General features: G+C 38.9%; 1 protein-coding gene across 1 annotated transcript in view; it reads right to left on the reverse strand.

The window, feature by feature from the left end:
• Nucleotides 1-23,629, reverse strand: part of LOC131974369 (netrin receptor UNC5C-like) — a 204,740-nt gene that overhangs the window by 26,028 nt on the left and 155,083 nt on the right. The window contains exons 5-9 of the mRNA XM_059336650.1: nucleotides 22,359-22,539; nucleotides 19,737-19,904; nucleotides 19,295-19,459; nucleotides 13,034-13,090; nucleotides 804-995 (exon numbers count right to left, since the gene is read on the reverse strand). Of these exons, the coding sequence (XP_059192633.1) occupies nucleotides 804-995; nucleotides 13,034-13,090; nucleotides 19,295-19,459; nucleotides 19,737-19,904; nucleotides 22,359-22,539 (763 nt within the window). The remainder of the gene's footprint in view (nucleotides 1-803; nucleotides 996-13,033; nucleotides 13,091-19,294; nucleotides 19,460-19,736; nucleotides 19,905-22,358; nucleotides 22,540-23,629) is intronic.

Here is a 23,629-nt window from a genome sequence, read left to right on the forward strand (position 1 = left end):
TTAGAGTGAGCCTGTATGTATATCAACTCCTAAATGTTGAAATAAGGAGTCAAAAAACAAGTCATTGCATTTCAAATGGAGCCATCATTTACTCTCCTTGTACTTTTTTAATAAGTAAAAGGGCAAAATTTTAATTAATCAATATCACCATGACACTTCCCCATTTTATTACTTACATTAATGTAAGTGTGCTTACACAAAATGTATTGTATATGTAATGTATCTGATACTAACATTTGGTGAATTTAGGATAAATCTACAGACGCAAACAGACAAAGTGTATGCAAATAAACACTTAAATGTGTAGTTTGGATGTTGTTGTTATTTTTTAACTAGTTTGCAAGAAGACCAAAATCTAAAAAATTACCAATATGTGAAAAATATAATGTATTTGCTTTTAGTGTCTCCCCTAATGACTTTTAGAAAGATTCTACTGCACCTTGAAAACAAATAAAGGAAACACATTGTGTATCTTTCATCAAGCCCTAACAATCACAGAGTTGTAACTTGTCTTTTTTTTAGTAATTCCACATATTACTACTAAAGTACCTGAAAACTCCTTAAAAATCACCCAATGGTTTAACATGTCACTTTGCTACAGTGATGTACATCAGGAAACCATGACAGCAGAGTTGGGTGCGATTAGGTGCAACAGGTTTAACATTTTCAACCAGAGGGGGCAGTGAAACACTGCTTTTCAGCCTGATGTAAAGTTAATTGAAGTATTAGTGCTTCTACTTCAGTAGGATTTTCAAGTATTTTTTCAACCTTGGTCAAATGTCGTTTTATGCGGCAGTCCTTACCTGATCTGGCTGTTTTGATATTAACAGACTGGAAGCCTCCATTTAGTGCCGAGGTGTCGATGATGTCTGAGTCAAAGTCACGGTGTGTCTTGCGGTAGACAAAGAGAGCCACGATGACAGAGATGACCAGGCACATAATCACAGCGATAACAATGCCCACGTAGAGTGCCACATCATCTGTACTAGGAGCAGCTAGAGGGGACACAAAGAGGATGAGAGACATATTATAGACAGACAGGTTTTTGTTAAGCATAAAGCAAAATGTCTGCTTGTTGCCAATTTTAACAATAAACAAGCAGGGCAGAAAATAAAGTAATATTGTTTTATATAAGACAAGATGAAATGTGTTGCAGGCTCAAAATTAACGTGACATGGCTCTCTGCCATTCTTCATTTGTATTAGACAATTTCATTTTTTACCTCAGACCACCCATCAGACTCAAAAAGACAATCTCTATAGGTTCCATTTCAAATGAAACTTTGAAATAGCCCCCCAGCTTGTGTAATATGATAATTTGTCTAGACAGAGGTAGAAAGACACAGAGACCTCTTTCATAAAAAAAGGGATGGCAGCAACTCTTAAAACTTAATAAGGTTGTTAATTATTTTACAAGGGTCCTAACATCTTTTTTCAATCCGGCTGAGACCTTAATGGTGTTTCAGTGAGAACGACGGTGGAATTGTCATTCATGGCCCATATTTTAAAGCAGACTAAGAAAATTTTCAGTGATGTGTGATGCGACTTGCAAAAGGTATGAACCCGGCTTATGGATGAAGGGGAGAGGAAATGAGTAAAGGATCAGAGGAGCCAAGTTAAGAGGGAGGAACGATGAGGAAGTAATAGGAGTGAAAGCTGATAAGTAGAGAGAAATATAGAAAAGTGGACACACAAGCAGATGATGAGCGAACAGAAAGGAAAGGGGACTTTGATAAAAACAAAAAAAAAGCATTTAAAAAGAGAATAAGGAAGCAGGGAAGATGAGAGGAAACAAGTAGGGCACAATAAATGAGAGAGGAGAGGAGAGGAGAGGAGAGGAGAGGAGAGGAGAGGAGAGGAGAGGAGAGGAGAGGAGAGGAGAGGAGAGGAGAGGAGAGGAGACGAAATCAAGGCAATAGAAGTATAAATGCACTTGAACTTCAAAGCATCAAAACAAACAATCCTACATATTTAACATAAAAGCTCCTGTGAAAGTTGTTGAGTAGCCTCACACTTAAAGCACTCTTCATATAATCACGTCCTCTGTAGCTAGTAGGAGGGGATTTGTCTGCAGCGCTTAAGAAGAAGACAGAAAAGTATAGGAATGCTCCTTTTAATCTGCCCTAAAAGTTGAGAGGCAGATAACAGGCTTTTAGCTACAAACAGCCTGAGTCATTTGCTGAAGGATTTGCTGTTGTCGCATCAGAACAAGTTCAGGAAGCATGAGCTTGATTATGCATGAAAGAGTCCTTTGATGAGGCACACAAACAATCACACTCACATATGCCTAGGCATGATACACACAGAAGAGGTCACTCCTGACGGTGCTAGTTACTCATTTACCACTTGAGGGAGCTGTGAACCACTTCTAGTGTCTCTGGGGAGCTGAGCGTATGAGGGCAAAGCATGTCCCTCTTAATTAAGTCTGTGACTGTGATGAACCAAATGTCTCTGGGCACTTTGTCCAAGTCATGGAAAAATAACTCCTAAGGTTTCGAAATACCCCAGTATTGTGACGCCCTTGTGACATGGGTTATTTTGCATAATAAACACTATTTTAACCATCATCTGAAAATGCAAATAAGTGCACAATGAACACAAAAAAGTCAGTGGGTGATGTGTATGACAATGGTGCATAATGTGAAGCACAGATGTTGTGGTCAGGGAGCGAGTTGGCCTTGAATAACCAGAATTGAAGACTCAGATCAAATTCTCAAATTTCGACTTTGAGAAAAATGTATTATTGAAGAAGTGCTTTTTTCTTTTCGACCATGACCAAAATCCTATCCTGACACTGACTAAACTGTAGTTCGAAGTCAAATGAGTTGATCATTACAAAATTAATTAGCAGCTATACAGATAAGTACTTATTTTTCCAAGCAAAAAAGCTGTTTCCAACTTCAGAAATATGAGGATTTCCTGCTTCTTCTTGTCTTATGTAAATGTAAACTGATCATCTTTGAGTGTTGGACTAGGGTGGGATTTTTTGTGGCATGTAATATAAATAAATTTGTGTATCGGCACATGTTAAAAAACCTTCCACCAAGTTTCATGAAAATTGGGCCAATAGTAAGGCCAAATAAACAGACAAACCACAACCAAACCATAATGTTCGTGGTGGGGGTAAATATGTGACACAAATCAATAACAATAATATTTATTTCCAGTCCTAAACTAAATTGCTGTAAGATTCTAACCTCCACCACTGTTTTCTCCCTGTTGATATCTACTTTAACTTTGAATGTGTGAAAATGCCATGCTAAGTGTGTCACATAAACCAGATTGTGGTGGAGGAAATGAAACATCCATATAATTCATGTTTACAACCCCTGATCTGTGTTTAAGAGTTTTCAGTCTTTCCCTAAAGATTTATGACACTGTGGGGGGCTGTTAAGTCACTGCCGAATATCTGTTCCTCACATTTAACTTAGACTTAAAGCAGCACCTTTAAATCACTAAAGTTTAACCCCTATGGATTATGTCATTTTCAGTTGCCAATTTCCTTTTGATGTTAAAAAGATTGCTGTTTAAATGCCCCGAACGACACTGCTGCACAAAGTTGCCCTGTTATCAAGGTCCTTGCACTTGCCAAGGGGGAATAGAATTGGATAATCCTCTTAAGCACCAACTCCCTGATCTTAATTATGATCACCATCATCCTCATCTATTTAGGGAATCTTTATCTTGTTTCTACTTTAATTTGAAGGTCTATAACTTCAGAATGGGTTCCAGACAGCCATAAGAAATATTACTTCTGAATTTGCCTTTTCCTTTCCTGTTTCCTATAGAGTGTTGTGGGACACTTTGGGAAAAGTTATCTAGGCTATGGCCTGCTGCGTTCTTGATATACTATGTGCATCTGGTATTAAGTGCAACATGCTTTATACTAGTGGGTATAAAAATCCTTTCTGTCTATCAGTTTATATCCCATCTCTCTCAGATCTTTCCCTTCTTCCATAACTCACACCTCTCTCCCAGACTCCCTGTGTCTTCTGCCTGCATCTCTTTGATTTGTAGATGAATGAAACAACACGTCCCATTAGAGCTTCTACCTGCCTGACTAACCTACATATAACTGCAGGATACCAAATGTTTTCTTTTTTTCTCTAAATTTTGATATTTTTCAGATTTTCTTAGTGTTTTTCTGTCCTACATTAAATCACACACGATCTAGACTATGGCAGACTAAGCAAATTCATTGACAAATGGTGCTTAAGTGTTGTAGCAATAGCATGACTATACATGGTTACTTATCCATTATTGAAATCCTACTATATTGTAATTAATATATTGAAAAATTTGAATCTTTACAAAATGCTTACAAGTTTCAAAATATCTTAGTTAAATCTGTCTTTATGATGCATTTGTTTTGTGTTTATTTTGTTATTTCCCAAGGACATCGAATTGCTTTTATTTTGAAAAATAAAGTATCTTCTGAGTCACTAAATTCACAGAATGTGCAATAGACGACTCAGTTCAAAATAGACCATTAAACTTAACTTTCTTCATGATCAATTTCAGCTAAATCCTTAAAATGCCTTCACTGGCTCTCTGAATGCTCAATGACATTTTTTAGATTGAAAAAAGGACAGAAAAATGGCACAAATGTACAGTAGCTTTTCTCAAACACTGTGTGTCTACTTCTTTGATCTTTCTTTCATTGAGCCTCTACATAAAAGCCAAAAGTGCTGCTTCGGTTGAAAAGTGTCTATTCTTTAATTCTGGTGTTCTCCTATTGTCTGACAGCCTTGCATAATAGGTTGTCTTTTTCTGACATGATGGGTGCTGAAAAGGGACTGAACGTGGGTGTGCACTTTTGACCAAACCCATATGAATGAATAATGTGTTTGTACCTCTGTGTGTGTATCTAAGCGTGGCCCAAGGCTCCGCTCTGTGAAGCCAGAATGACAAAATTGACAATGATAGAATGAGGAAGGAGCACATGTCTGACTAAGTACTAAAAGATACAACTATGTTCATTTTTAGGGGCACTCAGGCGACACTGACACTCACAATGAATGCATGGGCAGACATGCACATCTATATTATCTTTTGTCCACAAGTCAACTATCTCCTGTGCTTTTCCTTCCTTGTACATTTTCATGTCTGAAGCAGTCGCATTCAAGCCTGACTAAAAAGGTTTTAGATTAAAAATAGGAAAGGAATTGAATAAGCGACAAGTCTGTGATGTTCCAGCAAGAAGTATCTGACAGCTCTCTATAGGAGGGAGAATGTTCTGTTCTAAAGGTCAGGAAACACACACACACACACACACACACACACACACACACACGTAACATACTCCAAGCGTCTGAACAAAGGCTGAAAAAAGAAACTTGGGGAGGATGCTGAGAATAATCAAACTGTTAAATAAGAATCAAATATGGACAACTTTCAGAGAGCTGACATGGATTTACGTGTGTGTGTGTGTGTGTGTGTGTGTGTGTGTGTGTGTGCGACATGGAAACTGTCAATCATAGGGATGTGACAAGATTAAACTCGAAGATATTTCTCGTCACGTTAAAAATCAGTCTTGTGAAATTTGTGAGTTATCCAAACTTCTATTTGTGACCTGTGGGGACAGTAAAATTAAAAGAAGAAGAGGAGGAGAAGGAGGGGAAGCAGCAAGCAGCCAGAATGACGTCGCAGGGGCCGGCGGCTCATTAAGAATACTAAGAACGAATCGAAGCGGCACAGTCCTCCTGCAGCAGTCTCTCCCAGCTGCAGAGCTGGGGTCTGCAAATTGCTAACAGTTAGCTCTGTAGCAGTACAGTGTGTATGTGCTGCTGCTGCAGGAGGTGTTCACTTAGCGATCTCCGGAGCACCGGACACTCTGTGCACAGTTAGTGATGCCTGTTAATTCAACATCGCTATGTTTATAATAATTAGCCATGCTGCTTTGTTTTGATCAGCTGCTGATGTTGTGCAGTTAGCGACAGCGGCCACAGTTGCATCTCCCGTCTTTAATCCGTTGTGTATGTGATCACGGTCGAAACTGTCCCTAAGCAATTACGAGACGATAGAAAACCGTCACCTCTGGAGTCTCATTAATCCCTCTGGGGGATTTTATTTTTTTATTCATCTTATTATAACCTTTAGAAATTTTAGTTTTAGTTTCAATTTGTGGAAGTTTATTAAAAGCTCATGCTTACATTGTGCATGTAAGAGTTATAATAAAACATTTCAAAATGCATGTGCAACTCGGTTAAATAAAAGTCTGTTGGTCCAGTCATATATTTTGTCATTGTAGTTTTCTTAAAATCTCGTCTCGTTCTCGTGAATCCAATATCGTGTCTCGTCTCGTGAGCTGAGAGTATCGTCACACCCCTATCAAACATCATTTTTTACAACACTTCAAGTGAGATGGAGTGCTGACATTCTTTTCTTTCGCTTGCTATCTGTCTTTTTTTGACTTGGTATCTGCATGTCAGTGTCATCTGCCATGCTTTTCCATATATGCTCATGTGTTTTGATGGGAGTTGAGCAGTTACAAATTGTCCAGTTCAGGGAAATTGTATTACTCTGAGCTAATCAAATCTATTTATCAATGCTGCATTTTTCTGACAGTCATGCATTATAAAACAATAGCTTCAAACTCATGGGTCTGGGCTGTGGGAAACTTGCAACATGAAGGAGTCATGGTGGAGAGGAAGCAAAGGTCCAAAGCATGGCTTCATTTCACAAAGGCAGAAGACTTGTAGTGTCGTTGGGTAGCTTGTAGTGTTTGTAAAATAAAAAATGTTAAGAACATGTGGAAACATTAGCAACAGGCTGAAACATAAAAAAAAGATGCTGAAAACTGGTCCAGGCCTACTTTTTTTTCCCACACAGAAAACTGATCAGGAATCAATGAAGTATCAGCCTAATAATAATAATAATAATAATAATAATAATAATAAAAATAAAAATAAATTGCATTTATGTAGCGCTTTTCTAAACACTCAAAGACACTTAACAGGGAATAAATAAATAAACAATAAATAAATAAATACACCAATAAGCAGAATCGGTAATGGTTATCATAGCAAATCTTATCAGTTCCCATCCCTGCTTGTGTGTCTATGACTCTGCATGTTTATCTGTGAATGTACTACTCGCCAAGACACTCTTGTAGTAGTATCAGTCCCTAATGAATAAACAAACGATATTCTTTGATCTAAATATTTCATTTGATGGTGAAGTGTGCTCAAGAAGTGTAAAAAAAAGGGTTACATTTTTGACAACGCACCATCTTTCCTTGTTTTTCAGGCTAAAAATTAATTGTAGTTTGTCAAAGTTTTGCATGACAGTTTCCCTTACTGAACAAGATTGAACAGTGTGTTTCTGTTGTGCCTTTGTGTGTGATCAAAGCCAAATGGTCTTCGGTTGCACAACCAAAATTATTTTGCCAGTATTCACTGTGCATGTGCCAATTTCAGTTTGCTTGGAGTACAGTCTAGGCAATTGAGTGAGCTAGTGTGTGTGTGTGTGTGTGTGTGTGTGTATGTGTGTTTGTGTTTGTGTGTGGACTGACTGACTGATGCTGTGCCTCATTGTGCCCGATAATAATGGCCACTGTAATTGGCAAAACTTTATCTAAAAAAAAGTTTGGTCACATACAGTTGGTAACGGCATATGCGGGCCAAAGTGTGTGACTAATAAACCTTTGGGGCTTCGGAAATTGCAGGAATTATAAACACAATCTCCCTCTCTGTCTCTTGATTACACACATGGGCTAGCGGAACAGAAGACCCAGCTCACCCTCAGACAGCATGGATCGCAGTCTATCGATTGGCTGAGTTTTTTGTCATTCTCTCAGTCCGTCCAATCTGCCACAGAGAAGCTTTAAAGAAGGGGGAAACAAGGATAACTCAGCTTAGCTCGTCTCTATCTTCTCTGTGATCTGCATCCAAAGCAGAGCTGTGGACAATCACTACTTGAAACTCATTCAACTGCCTTTTTGATCTCGCTTGGCACAAACATGCAAACACCACCCATACTGCACTCCTGGCACACACATCCGCTCTAAGTAACTGGCAGGGATGAACAGAAGAGAGATGGTCGGAGCGAGGAAGCGAGCAGTCATTTGTAAATGTGTCTATCCTTATCTGCTGTACTGAGGATGGAACAAAAAACTTAGTGCCAAGACAAAAAAATATAGAGTCACTTTAAAGTCACTAAAGCTAGATGGGGAATTTATATGACAACAAACAACTTCGTTCAGGTATGTAAATGTATTAGATAGCATGCATGGTGCAACAATGCCGTAATATAGTGCAACTGTAGCTATTTAAGGGAATCGACTGAATTCAAGCCTTTCAACTTGTTTTATCAAACTGAAAGGAACATTATGACCTCTTTTACTGTCTGCTATCTACAAATATGAATCACAAAATACCAGCAGAAGCCATCTCCCTTGCGCAAATCAGCCACCTCCCGCCCTCCTCGTCACCTCAAGCTAAGCTGGTCTGTGACTGACACAAACAGCCATGTCACATTCTCAAAAGAGAGACACGTAGGCAATCAAATTAGGGTGCACATGCTAAATAAAGCAGTGGTAATTACACTGTTTGGCCATTTGCCTTTTTTGGGTTGAGGTTAAAGTTTTCAGCCTTCATTCAGGAGACTTTTTGTGAGACAACAGTTGGTAGAACATAGCACCATTCTCACTTATGAATCAATCAATAGGTGACTGCAATGTGAACAGAATATACATGATTATGTCACATTTACTGTAGTGAACAGACACTGTTAAAAGTGCTTGTGAATAAATCTCAGAACTCCATTGGATCCTCAAACTGTTGGGGTTAGGGATTTTTGGCAATTTAGGCAATTTTGTCTGATGTTGTCTGAAGTAAACAAATCAATATAATAGAGCCTTATTTAATTTCCTGAAAATGAACAGTCAACAGAATTATTATGTAAATGAGAGATTTAAGTTATGGTCATGGTTCTGCAACAGAGCTGTAGAAATAGTCCATAATGCCCCTTTAACTGACAGCTATTGGATATTGGATGTTGAACCGAGGTGGTCAGTACTACATGTGAATCTCACTTATTAAGGCCCTGACAGAAAAGGACATGCACAGCAGACATGTCAATGTTATGTTCATACTACATCGGTTGTCTGCCTATAGCAGACCTGGGCATTGGGCGGCCGCGGGGCCACATCCTTGTCCGGCCCGCATAAGGTTAACCAGAAATTAGAAATCAATACAACCGCAGTGCTTTTATTTTGAAGGCGATTTACGTATAGGTTACCCGAGTTACCGAGGTACCTTGTCAAAAACACCTATTGCTTTTTGAATAAAGTTAATAAATTAACAATTAACAAGTTAATAAATTCCTTGGTCACCTTGTGAATCCACCGTAAGAGCTACGAGGTGGGAAAACAATAACAAACGTTAGCATTAGCACTTGAGCTAACAAGCACTTTTACTATACTTAAAACAAACATAGCCACTAATATATATGACAGGAGAAAATAAACTTTAACAAACCTTGTTTCCTGTCAGCCAGCAACTATAGAAGCCTTTTTCATACTTTATATCAACTTTATATGAATTACAACGCACTCGTTATTATTTACCGTTCGTTTTTCATTTAACCGTTCCACCTGTTATTTCCTGTCACTACCTTTCAAAATTAAAGCACCCGTTTCACACTGGACAGCACCTTTTCAAAATAAAAGCATCACAACATTGTAAAACACCCAGAAAATGTACAAACATGAAATACAAGCTGTATAATATAAATACACCAATAGGAACCTTGCTAAAGGTCATTTACAGTTGTGTTTAAAATAAATGGAAAAGTTATAGTGATTGGAGTATTTACTACTTTTTAATGGTATATTTGATTTACTCCACATTAACAGTCTTATCATAACATGTATTTTTATCAGTAGCAGCTCAAAACCAGATAATTTACTGTATTTCATAAAGCGGTTAAATTAATACTGAGCAGAATTTAGTTCAGAGTTTTGGTCCAGCCCCCGTAGCCTTTGTGGTATTGGTCATGTGGCCCCTTGGGAAAATTAATTGCCCACCCCTGGCCTATAGGCACACTTGTTCACAGTTATATCCGTAGTCATTCTCCAGCTTGGTGATTAGTGAGTCTAAAAGCAACTCATGCAGCTTCCCACTGCTCATGTTACCGACTGAATTTTTGAATATTAAAACCAGTGACAATCTGTTAAATGAGCAATGACTGTGTCTGTATCTGATCTCTAGTTCTCTCTGTGTCTGTGTGGTACTAGTCATCTCACAAAACACACCGGGATGATGAAACTGCTTCAGCAGACCCTAAACGAGAGTCATTAGAACACATCACAGACGCTCATAGATTGCTTTGAAGATAAAACGAGAGCTCCTGCAATGAGAGAAGGAAAAAGCACGGCAATATCAAATGGCAGAGGTCCTTTTCCCTTTTGCGTTTCTCAATTCCTGTGTTTGTAGTAAACCTCTCTCATTATGTCACTGTGAGTAAACAACAATAATAGTGAAATGGCAAAGTAAAGAGGAAGAGAGCAGGTAGGGAAAGGAAGACACAATGTAGTGGTGCTGAGTACTTTTAGAACGAAAGTTTGCAATCGTTTTAATTGCATATCAGCTTTTATAGAATGATGAATACAACACAATTCATCAAATTTAAGAACTGCTGTTTTTGGCACTTCCATGTTGGCTTCATTTTTCAGCCCTAGAGCATGCTGCTTGGGTTTACCCAGAGGTTTCTGTGTCCTGCAGTAAATACTGTTATCTGGTAAAACCATCTCCCTCAGAGTTGGGGTGCCCAAAACTGGGCTGGTATCTTAGCTGAAAATTGTCATTATGGCTCTTATAGTATTGAGTGGTGAGGAGCCCATTTAAAATCTGTGGGAGAGGGACTCCAGTCCGATTCCTTCGGAAACCCCCATTCAGTCAGGCCACATCTCATAGACAGTCTAACATGCATTTTCACCCATGTCTGTTTGATATGTTTTATACTTTTTATAATCATCCCTCAGGTTTTTATTACTCATTCAGTAGCTTACATACCTCCCAAAGAAGTGTTTCCCTTGCCAGGTGATCTCATGTCATCCTGTTATAAAACTCTTTCCTCAACAAAGGATGCATTAGCTGTGTGCTAATTTCACATATCAATCACTCATTTGGATGAAACTTCAAAGAGAATGGGTCAATCAGCTGAACAAAAAAAACCTGCTCAGTTCAGAGTCTGAAGTTGAACTGCGCTTCATTTAGTTCTCAGTGAGCCAACAGGCTTGTATACACAAAGCAAGTGTTCAGAAGTAAGGCAAATTGCCTATTTTGGCAATGAACCAAAGCTGGCTGGCTCCTCTCCAAAATGACCACAGCTGCAACAAACTCACAAATTGTGAATCAAGTGAACTGTTGCTGAATCGATTCACTGCTATCGGACAGGAAGAAAGAAAGAATCAAGTTAATTAAAGGAATCTGTCACCACTATGGTGCATTCACTTTCCAGACACCTCTGGGATCCTGCACTACATTTTAATTGGTGGAAGACTGGTGGTGTTTTAGTGAACCTCTTATGCAAGACATGTAAAATATAAAAGGTGCATGGACAATAATAATGTAATGGGGCTAAATGTTTAACAGAAAGTTCATTATGATTCAAGACATAACCTGTTAACCCTCAGAGGCCTGCAGGGTACTGGCAGACTTTCTGCCTCTAGCAACTTCAATTTTGTTTTTAGTAAAGATACTGGTATCACATTAAACAAGAAAACATAATGGAATCTATTGGCACCAACCATGTCATGGTATCTTGCAGAGAAGAGTACCAAGTAATGCTCTCAAGTTAGGCAGAATTTTGGCAAGAAAAAACCCCTGATGTGAATATTTCCAAAGTGGTCCCTTCACTTCCTACCTCAACATATTTTAATGAAAATGGGTACTAAAGTTGCCCATGAGTCTCCCCTTCAGGCTAATTCCATGCAATTTTGGGTAAAACCATGCAGCTTTTTTGCATGCAGTATAAATGTGTTTTTTTTTCACAAGTTCTAAAAATGGTATATTTTAATATATCTGAATACTGGGGTCCCTAAATAGACTTGGAATTGCATAATTGGGTATGACACTGGAAAGCAGATACTCAATGAGCCCATTTTATTAATGTGTAATGACATTAGTCCCCATAGTAGCTATATCACTGCAGTGAGACCATTTTTTAAAACTCGACCTCGCTGTATAAAATGACCTGTTGTGACCTCTAGGATGATCACAGCCTCATGAAACTTTACACTCACAATAAAGAAGCCTGTGGCATTAAGAAAATGTATGCATTTCCTTGGTTTATTGAAAATGAGGGGGTTTCCCACAGTTTGCACAACAAATAAGACAGAAATTGTTTTTGAAAAAAGTTTTTGATACCAAATCACATTATGGATTTTTCTATGGTGTTCCTTAAGGTTCTTGTTGTCTTCATGTGCTATATTGGAGTGGGCTTTGTCATTTTTTAAAATAAATTCTTGAGTGGTTATTACAGATTTATGACACAAAAAAAGACTCAAATTACTCTTCAGCTTCCCAGCTTTCAGATAATGTATACCACTTTTATATAGAAATTACTCTTGACCTACTATCTCCCTCTAATGGGAGTTTGGAGTTTTATTTTGAAGGAGAGAAACCCAAAATTGTACTCTCTAGAAAGGATGGTAGAATAATTGTGCAAATTCAGCTAGACCTATCTATATTTATAGAACATACTTCTTAAATAATTCAGAGAGAGTATAGTATATGCCTTACATACTCCTATTTACATCATAAAGGAATGAAGTAAATGATTAATCTCCCTCGACTTCCTTTGGCTGAGAGCAGGGCGAAGATTTAGAACAAGTGAAGCTACTGTTTCAAGACTGTGTTTGATCAGCAACAGATCATAAGACAAGAGTGAATCTCATCAAGTAACTCAAAATGACATGTAACAATAAAACACAGTATGAGCCAAAGGCCAATGCTCAATCAGAGAAAGATGAGGTAAGACAAAAAAGAAAAGAAAAATGGATGGAGATAAAACATAAAACATCAACTTACATGGGATTCCCAAATCACTCTTTTCTTTGGACTCAGTGGACATCTGAAACAATGAACCTTGAGATGAGAAAAGAAGGGGGTGGTGGAATGGATGGAGGAAGGGAGAGTAACACAACAATCAAAATCAAACAAATAGTTCAAATAAATAGGGACAAAAAATGGCAGGACATGGATTAAAAACACTTTAACATGCATGGAGTGTCTTTTTTTTTGAGTCAGCCCTATTTTTCCGCTTTCCCACATTTATTAGATTTATTTGTATCAGTGCACAAATCCATATCAAAAGGAAAACAACAATGACAAATAGAAAAAAGGATAAATTGAGAAATTCTAGTGTCTGTAAGACAGTTACTGCTGTGTCATGGTGAGTGGTCCACTTAGTCAGACAGAAGGTCTATGACACAGATGAACTGCTGATGTACTGATGTATAATTGAAGTGCTGGTGTATAATTGATAAAGGCAAACACAGCAACATGGTGCTTAAAAGCTTCTTGCCAGACCAGCTGGACGTACAAGACACACTGATCATCACCAAAGGGCAAGAAAAACTGACGAGGTTAAGCGAGGTGATGAGAAAAATATAAACATACAGAAAAGTGCATGTACAGTTAACAGGGCGATGTGGCATTTCATTTTAGCTATGCAGGTGAACTCGGCTCAGGGTTCTTGGCATGAATTATAGTGTTTCAGAACATAAGATTTACTATTATTGTATTCATGACTTAGCAAATGACTGCATCTAACAAGTGTCATGCCGATTAATGTCTGACTCAGTAATGACAGGAGGAGCAACATGCCATGACAGAAACTTATCATGTTCCAATTATAACACAATTGTTTAAACAAATATGAAAACATGATGGCAGGAAAATGAAGCGTAAATGAGTCAGTAAAAGCTAACAAAAGCATTATGAAAGGAAAATATATCGCAGATGACGACAAAACATGTAAGAAAAGGAACAGGAAATTGCTAACAAGCAGAGCAGGAAACAATACGACAACTTGAATCGATTTGAATCCACAATGAGAAGAAACAAAAGTGGGAAGAATGGGGCTTTCAATGGGGAGATGGCTTGTCTGATGCTCTGCACTACCTGCTGACACTGCTGATCGCTTTGTATAATACTGCACAAACACAATTCAATATCTACTAACACTAAAGTTACATAACAGCCAGTATCTCTAGTGATTACTTGTGGTTTTAGAGACCACACAGCAAATTCTATTTGCTCTGGAGTTTCTGTTATGCAGCACACACATTCACACACACACACACACACACACACACACACACACACACACACACACACACACACACACACACACACATTCACACACACACACACACACACACACACACACACACACACACACACAGAGTAGGTAGTGAGTGAAATGTCATGCTCTCAAGGATGACACAGTGGAGCTCTGACTGAATCTGTTCCAAGAATTTTGATCGATGTGTCAGAAAAATGTCAACAGGCCAACAGATATAAAACAACACAAACAACTCTCAAAAAAATGTGAAAGACCTACATCTTCTGTCACAAGAAGACACACACACAAACATATATACTGACACACACTGATAAACACATAAACACAAAAGGAGAGGAGGCACTCCACGCGGGGCAGAAGTGAGGTCAAATGGATTTCTACCTCTCAGGATTTAACAGGACAACTTTAGAAAAAGGGCAGCGAGAGATGAATACAGAGGCGGAGGTGTTGGTGGAGAGAGAACGAGAAAGAGAGAAGGAAGGGAGTGGAGTGAAGTGCCTTTTGAGCACAGAGTCAATTTAAGAGCACTAACTAAACTTTTAGCTGCCCCTCTACATTGACATCATCAATTCATTCACAATCCTGGAAACTTAAAGTAACTACTTTAAAACCAGCAACCAACCACTGTTATGCATTTTTATCAGACATGGCTGCATGGCTCGCATTGTTACTTCACCCTGTGAGTCTCTATTCCCTTTTACACAGCCACTCAAGGCGATATGGACCTTTATTCTGCCTCACCTGTAAAAGTTACAAAGACGGAATGGGGGGATTGGTTGTCTTACATCTAAGCCGGAAGTGGTGGAAGTGCACCTAACAGGGCCACATCTATGTCTGTGACAAAGGCACCACCAGCATGGCAGACTACATGCTGTCTGGTAATGCACAGGTCAAACCTCAGGTGGGTTAAAAAGTGACAGTGTTCGGAACACATTTATTTCGAACTAACAATGCATACAATAGTCCATATTTCATAATTTCCATAACCCTGTCCTTCTCTCAGTCCTCTCCTGAGAGTGCTGCTATAATGCAAAAGGTTGATGGTTTGCAGGTCAGGTATAGTTTTTTGCAGGAGGAGCTTAAGCCCCCACCAGCCCCTCCTTCCCAGGAACCACACACACACACACACACACACACACACACGCACACACACACAATCTCCTCAGAGCCAAAACCACCTCTTCCACCCGCAACTCTTACATCTACATGATCTCATTATGATTGGTCAGAGAGTTTCCAACATACACGAGATGTAAATCAGACAATACTAACATGGGTTAATAGTTGACTTTGCAAGACAATTTGGCCGATAGACTAAATCTGCCACAGTTCACCTGTTTTGCCAAAATCATTTATCTCGGGTGATGTGGTTGGTGGTCCACTGCACCATAAAAATAAAGTGGCTTTGCAGCCGGTGTTGGATGTCGCCAACATACAGACAATGCAGAAACTAAAGCTGTAGTTAATATCTAGAGTTGTGGAATTTTATGGTAAATATGTTTTCTACACTGAATGCGGAACCATTTTTGTGCTTTACTGATGCAAATAAACTGCCCAGTTTGATACCAGTAATGAAGACATTTTCTGTCTGTGTATCACACTTTAAAAGATACATCATTCATAAACCACATGGAAGAATAGTACAACTATCACTTCAAGCCTTTCAAATATGCTCCATCTATAAAATGCTGTGCATGCAGAAACCCCCCTCCAACCACCACACAGACAAACACACACGCACGCACACTTCATGGATTCCTGTAAATGCTACAGGAAACAGCTGAAACATTAGTGCTGACATAAAACCACGTCTGTGGAGTCATTTTAAAGACAGAAAATCAATCAGGGGAAATGAGCCTAAATCTATACCTCTCTAGGTTTTATCCCAGATTCTGCGGCCATACCTCACAGGCCTCAGGGAATCCTTTTGATGGGGCCGAGACACAGTATATAATACACTGCATAAGGAGTGGGCAGGGCTCTGCATATACAGTAACTTCTGTCAATAATGTACCTACGGGCAAAGCTTTTTGAGGTATTATATAATATTATTCCATTGCTGATGACATATCTATTAAATCATCACTACTATCCATTCTCCTCAGGCTGCAGACAGAAGTCCTTCACAAAAGCAACGAATCACTTAGCTGAAGGCTTTGTGCTCACTGATAAAAGATATATTTCTCTTGACAACAGCTCCTGACTGTGTGCTTGTGACTATTTCATTCATTTAACCTTTATATGAAAAGGTATGCCCCACTGAGTTCCAAATATTCAAATTTGTGACCAAGCCACAACATGCACAAATATAACAGTACAAACTTCATAATATGGCATGATTAAAAAGATTCATCATCGGACCATTAATATATATATATATATATATATATATAACTAGTTAATTAGTCAACTAAACATCGTTTGCCTCTCTAACAACTAAGTCATTTGTTGAGCAGTCATTTTTAAATTTTTTTTTTTCATGCTGAATGACTTATTTCCAAGAAACATGTGAGCACATCTCTGGAAAACAAGATTTAAAGTGGTGCTTTTGCACGATTCTTTCCAGCTCTGTCAATTAAACCAACTAATCACAGTAGACAAAAATCATGAATCGTGACAAAAAGTGTTTTTAGTTGAGGACAGTTCTAGTACATAAAAGCTATTTTATCAAATTTGGTTAAAGTCCTGGGATCAAAAGGACATAACTATTCAGACGTTTTGGCAAAACTTTTTGCCAGTTTGGCCCGAATTCTCAATAAACTGGCCTTGGCTAATGGGAGTTCTAGACTTCTATTAGGCGTTTTAAGCAGCAGAAATCTTTTTTTTTTGTCAGGGTCTGCTGCAATGTTCTGCATAATCAGAAACTAAAAAACTAAAAATAATTCTTGCTGATGAGAATTGATGGCATAATTACAAGCATGAGTACTTATTTTAAAAAGGGCCATTTTTTGTTGTTGCACCTTTTTTTCTTGACTCGGACAGGCCTCTCCCTCTTTCTCTCTTTACATCAGGTGCTTGTCTGCCAATTACTCCAAGCACAGAAAGCACCAAGCACTATTCCTACAAGTCAACAAATATAATTGCCTCCAACTTGGAAAAACTGCTATTGCTATATTTGTGCCGTTATGACTCAGCCTAGGTTTTCCATGTGGTTTTGAAATTTACCACACAGAAATCATTAAATTGTGGGCATTTTGGATGATTGTTCCACATTATTATTTATGATTTCTGTCCTTATAAAACAGGTGTTTTTGACTTGAGTAATGGACAAGAACATGAGAAAATGACATTCAGAAACTCTCCTATATATCAGCCACAATGTATACAGAGGAATAAAGTGCACATGTAAGGCAGATCAAGAGCAAATTACTGTAAAGATGGAGAAAGAAAAGCAGGTAGTGTCCTGGAGAAAGGCATAAAACTAGAAGGTCTGAGAGGAAGAGGCAGGGAAGATGGCGATAAGGATAGGAGACTTAATGCAAAGACTAGCAGTGGTTACCAGATGCAGAGAGAGCTCAGAGGGCTGAAGAAGAGGAGGACCGGTGGGAGGAAGAATGAAGAAAAAAAGAACAAAAAAGCAACAACTACCCTACCAAAGCCTACTGACAAATTGGCTTGGACACTAATGAGGTTTGATCCGTCCAATAGGGTTGTCAATAAATGGATTCAGAAAAAGAGACATTGTTTTTCAATTCAAGACTTTTTTCTAATATCTTTAGGAACAATATGAAAGAAAGTTACAGTTAGTGTAAAGTTAACTGCAAAACAGCACTTTTAAAGCTGGGGTATAAAGTATTCTAGTAAAAAAAAAAAGGGGGAAAAACTCCTCCCACCAGATGAGCACACATGCACACAGACTCATTAACTTCAATCATCCCAATTGTGATAGTGATGCTGAAGCATGTACAGTACTTTGCAAAAGTTTTAGGAAGGTGTGAAAAAATGCTGTAAAATAAGGATGCTTTAAAATATTGAAATGTTTTGTTTTTTTTATCAATTAACAAAATACAAAGTGAGTGAACAGAAAAACAATCTAAATTAAAGTAATATTTGGTGTGGCCACCCTTTGCCTTCAAACCAGCATAAATTGTTCTAGGCATTTTTTCACACCTGCCTAAGACTTGCTGCTATAAACAGTACTGTATATAGCAGCACTTCTGTGAGAATTACTATCCTGTGTGTTCTTGTTGCAAACTTATGGGCCTAAAGCCCTTTTAAATGACATACTGTGATTCAAGACTCTAGCAAGCTACATAAACATGGACTCTAAGGAGCTGAAGCTCTGAGCCTTTGGCTACAATTAGCAGAAGGCTTCATTATTAGCAACATTTTCTCTCCATCTCTGAAATACTTTCCCGAATATTGACCATTTTTATTGCCAGACTGCTTTTTGATAAGTTTATCTTTCTGTCTTCGGTTGCTTTGCAGTGCAGGCAGTTGTTGCCAATGCTGGAAAAGCAACTTTTTCTGCAGGATTTCTCACCACTGAATTTGACTTTCACTTCTAAAAGGGAGATGTGTGCGCATCTGCATTCATAGAACAGCCAATAGGACACCATCTCTCTTGCCAAAGTCTCCCTTCACAAGCAATAGCTTCTAAAGTCTGAAAACAGAGGCAAGATGAGCTGCAGAAGTCCAGTTTTCTCCCAGCACACATGAATTACAATATGCTGACATGGTATTATGGTATTTATGCTCAATGATGCCAAAATCAGTCTACCCCTGCTTTTTGGATTCACTTACATTTACAATAGTTATAGTTATATTTCTCAATATCTATCACTGTCTAAAAAGAACCCATTCAATTGCCATGTCACACACCTGCTCCTTTGTCCTTTGGCTAAAAGTCTGACCACAGATCTTAGACACTGTGAGGCATTTCTTCAAACTGACATACTCATCTTTCATGATCACAACTTCAATACATTTAGAAGAGATTTGTCCATGCTTTTGCTTTGGAAGATTCATTTTTGTCAACTTACTTTGCATACAGAGTCCATCAGTACAGTTCTGAGACTGGAGAACCAGACCATCACAGTCTTTTCCTCCATTTTTAGGTGCTGGGTTGTTGCACTCCCTCCTCCTCCACTGCGTACACTCTGTCCCACAGGCCGACCACTTACTCCAATCTGTCCACACACCGTCCACTAAAGGAAAAGATGGGGAAAGGAGCCAAGGTTATGAGAAACACAAAAAAAGACAAGGGAGAAAAAGAGAGAGAAAAGAGTATAATGTCCTCAATTATATCCCAGCCACAACGCAAAGTATAGTGTATATAGGCCAGAAAAGTACAAAAAAAGAACAGAGGTGGAGTGCAGCAGAAGCTGGACAGAACAGGTACAAACTTACACAGTAAAATAGCGCATAGAAGAAAAGGATACAGTACAGTATAGATGCGTTGAAGTCATAAACGAATAGACTCACCAGTGCACAGTGTGGTACAGGGCAGTTTCTGAATGGCTTGTCCATCACAAGGCAGTCCTCCATTGAGAGGGGCGGGGTTAGTGCAGCTACGGGTTCGCTTCTGGAAGCCTCGTCCACAGCGGACGTTACACACCGACCACTCCGTCCATGTTGACCAGCCACCATTTACTGTGGCAACACAGATCAGCAACTTAATCAATACAGTAGTCCATACATGCATAAAGCCATTTTTAACAAAACAAAAACCATCTTGATTTAAAGTATGTTAATTGTTTTTTTGTTTTTTTTGCACAGCACAATCTTCAGTGACCCCACACATCCTCTATGACTTCATCAAGCTAATACCGTCTACAAAGAATTTTAGATGGCATGTATGTCTGACAAAAAGGAAGTTTGAGGGCATTGAATTTACAGTGACATTACAAGAAATACTTATTGACATAATGTGCCTGAGTGCCAAGTGCCAAGTGTTGGGTATTGTTGTTTTGAATGCATTGTGTATGTGTCTATGTGTGTTTGCAAATCTTGCCTCACATTGCTCCTTGAGAATAAGAAATTAAAATAAAGAAATAAAATTGACCAACAAACGTGAACATGAAAGCCTCAAGTTTTGCCATTATCTTTTAAAATAAGTCTGTAATGAAGCAATCAAATGGCACAGGGCAAATTAAAACCCTATTGTATCATAGGAGCATCATCCTCAATGGAGAAATCTGTGATTTTAATGTGTTGTTTTATTTAACTGAACTATTTGTCTCAATGGACTCAGTATGTGGTTCACTGATGCCAGGAGGCTGGGTTGTTGAAGTTTAGTGAGAACAGCTGGATTTTTCTGTACACAGAAGCCACACACACACACACACACCATTTTGTGCAACTTTCTGTTTACCCTGTTGCTACTGTAGCACAGTGTTTTCCCTCTGTTCACACTCACTAATACACACAGGGTAGAACACATTGACACACCTATGCCTACACGCAGAGCTGTATCACCCACACATGGTAGAACACACAAACTGTCATGCTGTTTGCAGATTGCTAAACCCTGACCCCTTGTTGGAGAGAGCACAGGGACGACAACATAACTATTATGAGAGGAATCACGCTTCTGAGCTTTTTTAAAACCTCACTAGCCAAAACAACCATGTGTTTCCATAGTCTGTATGAACTTTCGTATCTTTTTTTATCACTTTCTCTCTCTTGTTGTCTCTGCACCTCGACAAGATTTCCCTGCATCCTGTCACATTAAGACTCTACTGTTGCTTCATTATTTTGTATTACTGTTGTTTTCTGTGAGAAGAGATGTGGCAGCACAGCGCAGACAAAGATAAGGGCAGATGAGAAATAAGGTATAAAGTTAGAATGAGTCACAAGGACACATAGAGAGAGAGTTGACATCCTGAGAGGTAGGTTGAAATTCCTCTGCTGCATCTCGACAGCTCTGTCTCAGCCCAGTGGATGGTGCCCACTGCTTTCCCAACGGCCAATTAGAAATGACTCATCAGAAAGAGAATTGCTGGTCAGAACAGGTAAGTCACTGTCATCATCTGCTTTCTTAGGTCTGCTCTTTTATTCTCTTCTTCACTCACCTGCATTCTCCCACTCTGTTCTCCTCCGCCTCTCCTTTCTCCTCATCTGTCTCCCATCTATCTCTATAGCGACTCCATTTTTCTCCCCTCATGTTCCTCTGTTTTTTCCGCTACTATTTCACCTTGTCAACAGTGTCAGTCGGGCCCTTGTGGAGCCGAGAAGATTGAACCACAGATTGAACAATCTATTTCTGTAAGGATACATCAGTGTCAAACCACTCCATCTCTCGCTGTCTGTATCGAAACACGCACACATGCACAGTTATTTTTGATTGAAACACTCCTCCTAGTGAATAGACCCAATGTTATATTTGAGAAACACACTGTGTGTATGTATGTATGTGTGTGCGCGTGTGTGTGTGTGTGTGTGTGTGTGTGTGTGTGTGTGCAAGTGTTCTGCTATGCATTGTTTTTCCTCAAAATGTTTCCTATCCTCTGATGTCAGGCTGGCATTTGGTAAAATGGAAAAAGTGAGACAAGGCATATGAAGCATTTTTTTCCCTCCCAACAAGCTCTTTCTTCTCAGTTTTTAGTTAAAACCAGTGAGAGAGGAGCATCGCCGGAAAACCAAACTAACACTATTCAGAACTGAGCTATTTAAAGTTGCTGTTGTTGTTTGTCACAGCTGTTATCGTGCCATATGCTGCACGATTCATTTGGTGTTGGGACTCTTGGCTGAAAGCGCAGAGATTTGGAAAGCCCAAGTGTTCTAATTTAAATCTAAAGGCGTGATTGGTGGATTTTAATTGGGTGAGGTCAAGGGTGATGCGGGAATATCAGGCCAATCACAAAGAGAGTGCTTTGGCATAGCAGTAGAGCTAATTTCGTGTGGCAGATGGGGGCTGGCATGGCTGATCAGACACATTGTTGGGTGGCTGCAGCATTTAAAAAGGTGCCACATCGGTAAAGTATTCAACATTAAACACAGAAAATGTCACCTACATACACTCACAAAAACAGAAAGATGACAGCTTTTAGTGACAATGTATTTTTCTCATTCGCACATACAAAGACCCACACAGACAGGACTTACCGTAAACAATCACAGTGGCCGTAGTGCTTCTTCTTTTAGCCACTATGTTCTTAGCCACACATGTGTAGTTGGCTGTGTCGGACAGGCGCGCCTGTTTGATGATCAGGTTGTGGTCGATGGTGATATAGAAGTTTCTGTCCTCTGCTGGGTCAATTATCTCTTCATTCTTCAACCACTCCACCTGGGGGACACAGAGAGGAGAAAATAAGGTCAGTATAAATGTTTCTATACACCTCTAATACACAAAGAGGAAAATTTCAGAAGAACATGAAGCCAAATAATAATTCTTTAAGACCACATTATACTCTTTTTTTTTAACAGCTGATCCACCTTGAGAAAAAAAACATGTTTTGAAAGGGATGTTCATCTAAAACGGTCCATCTGTGAGAGCAAAAAGAAAGAAAACTAAAATAATCAAGCTCACATGTTTTGGTATAATCTTGTTTTTCAACCTTTTTCCAGATGACAAATAAAGAAGGTATGGAAGGACTTATAATTGGATGCCGGTGTAATCTTGTTCCAGACAGAAATGTTTTTAGGAGATGTCACAACTCAGAATCCAAGTAAATAAATTAATATGTGAAGACTGGTGGCTAACAAGACTATCTTGGATAATAGTTATTTTTTGTCAAATTGTTCTCATATGTTTTTGATATCAAATACATATAAAATTTACAACCAAATGAACGTATTTTATGGGGTGGGATGGAAAAATACTAACAATAGCAATAATGAATAATTAAATGATCGACTAGAGGAAGATGTTTATACAAGTCTCAAATCACACTGTTGTAACAGCAATGACCCGCATCTGCAGCGGGCCCTCAACAATATGGGTGGCGGTGTAGAAAAGGAGGAAAATGTCCTGAACATATGCTTTAGCAAGGTACTTTGGGTGAAGGGTAGGACAGCGGGAAACTATCCTATTTACGAGCCTAATCACATTTCCTGAGTGCTGTATTTACTGGTCCAAAGCCTCATAAATTCAGCCTGTCCAAGCTTTATGGCACACACATAAATGTCCAAGCCACGTTGTTTAATTCACGTTGTTTAATTTCCTCCTCCCTTCACATTAGGAAATGGAAATCTCAGATGCAGAAAAGAGGAAATTCTGTGTTATTCTTCAGCTAGCTGCCTGCTCAGACCCGGCTGTCATTCTTCTCTCAGTTATTCTACCTGCTTCTCCCTCTGATCTTTAGAGATTCAACAGTGCTCTTTGGCCATGGGGCTCACTGTAGCCTTGAATTTTCAATCTTAAGTGAGATGCTGTG

The sequence above is a fragment of the Centropristis striata genome, chromosome 7 (assembly GCF_030273125.1).
Source record: "Centropristis striata isolate RG_2023a ecotype Rhode Island chromosome 7, C.striata_1.0, whole genome shotgun sequence".
Classification (NCBI taxonomy): Eukaryota; Metazoa; Chordata; class Actinopteri; order Perciformes; family Serranidae; genus Centropristis; species Centropristis striata.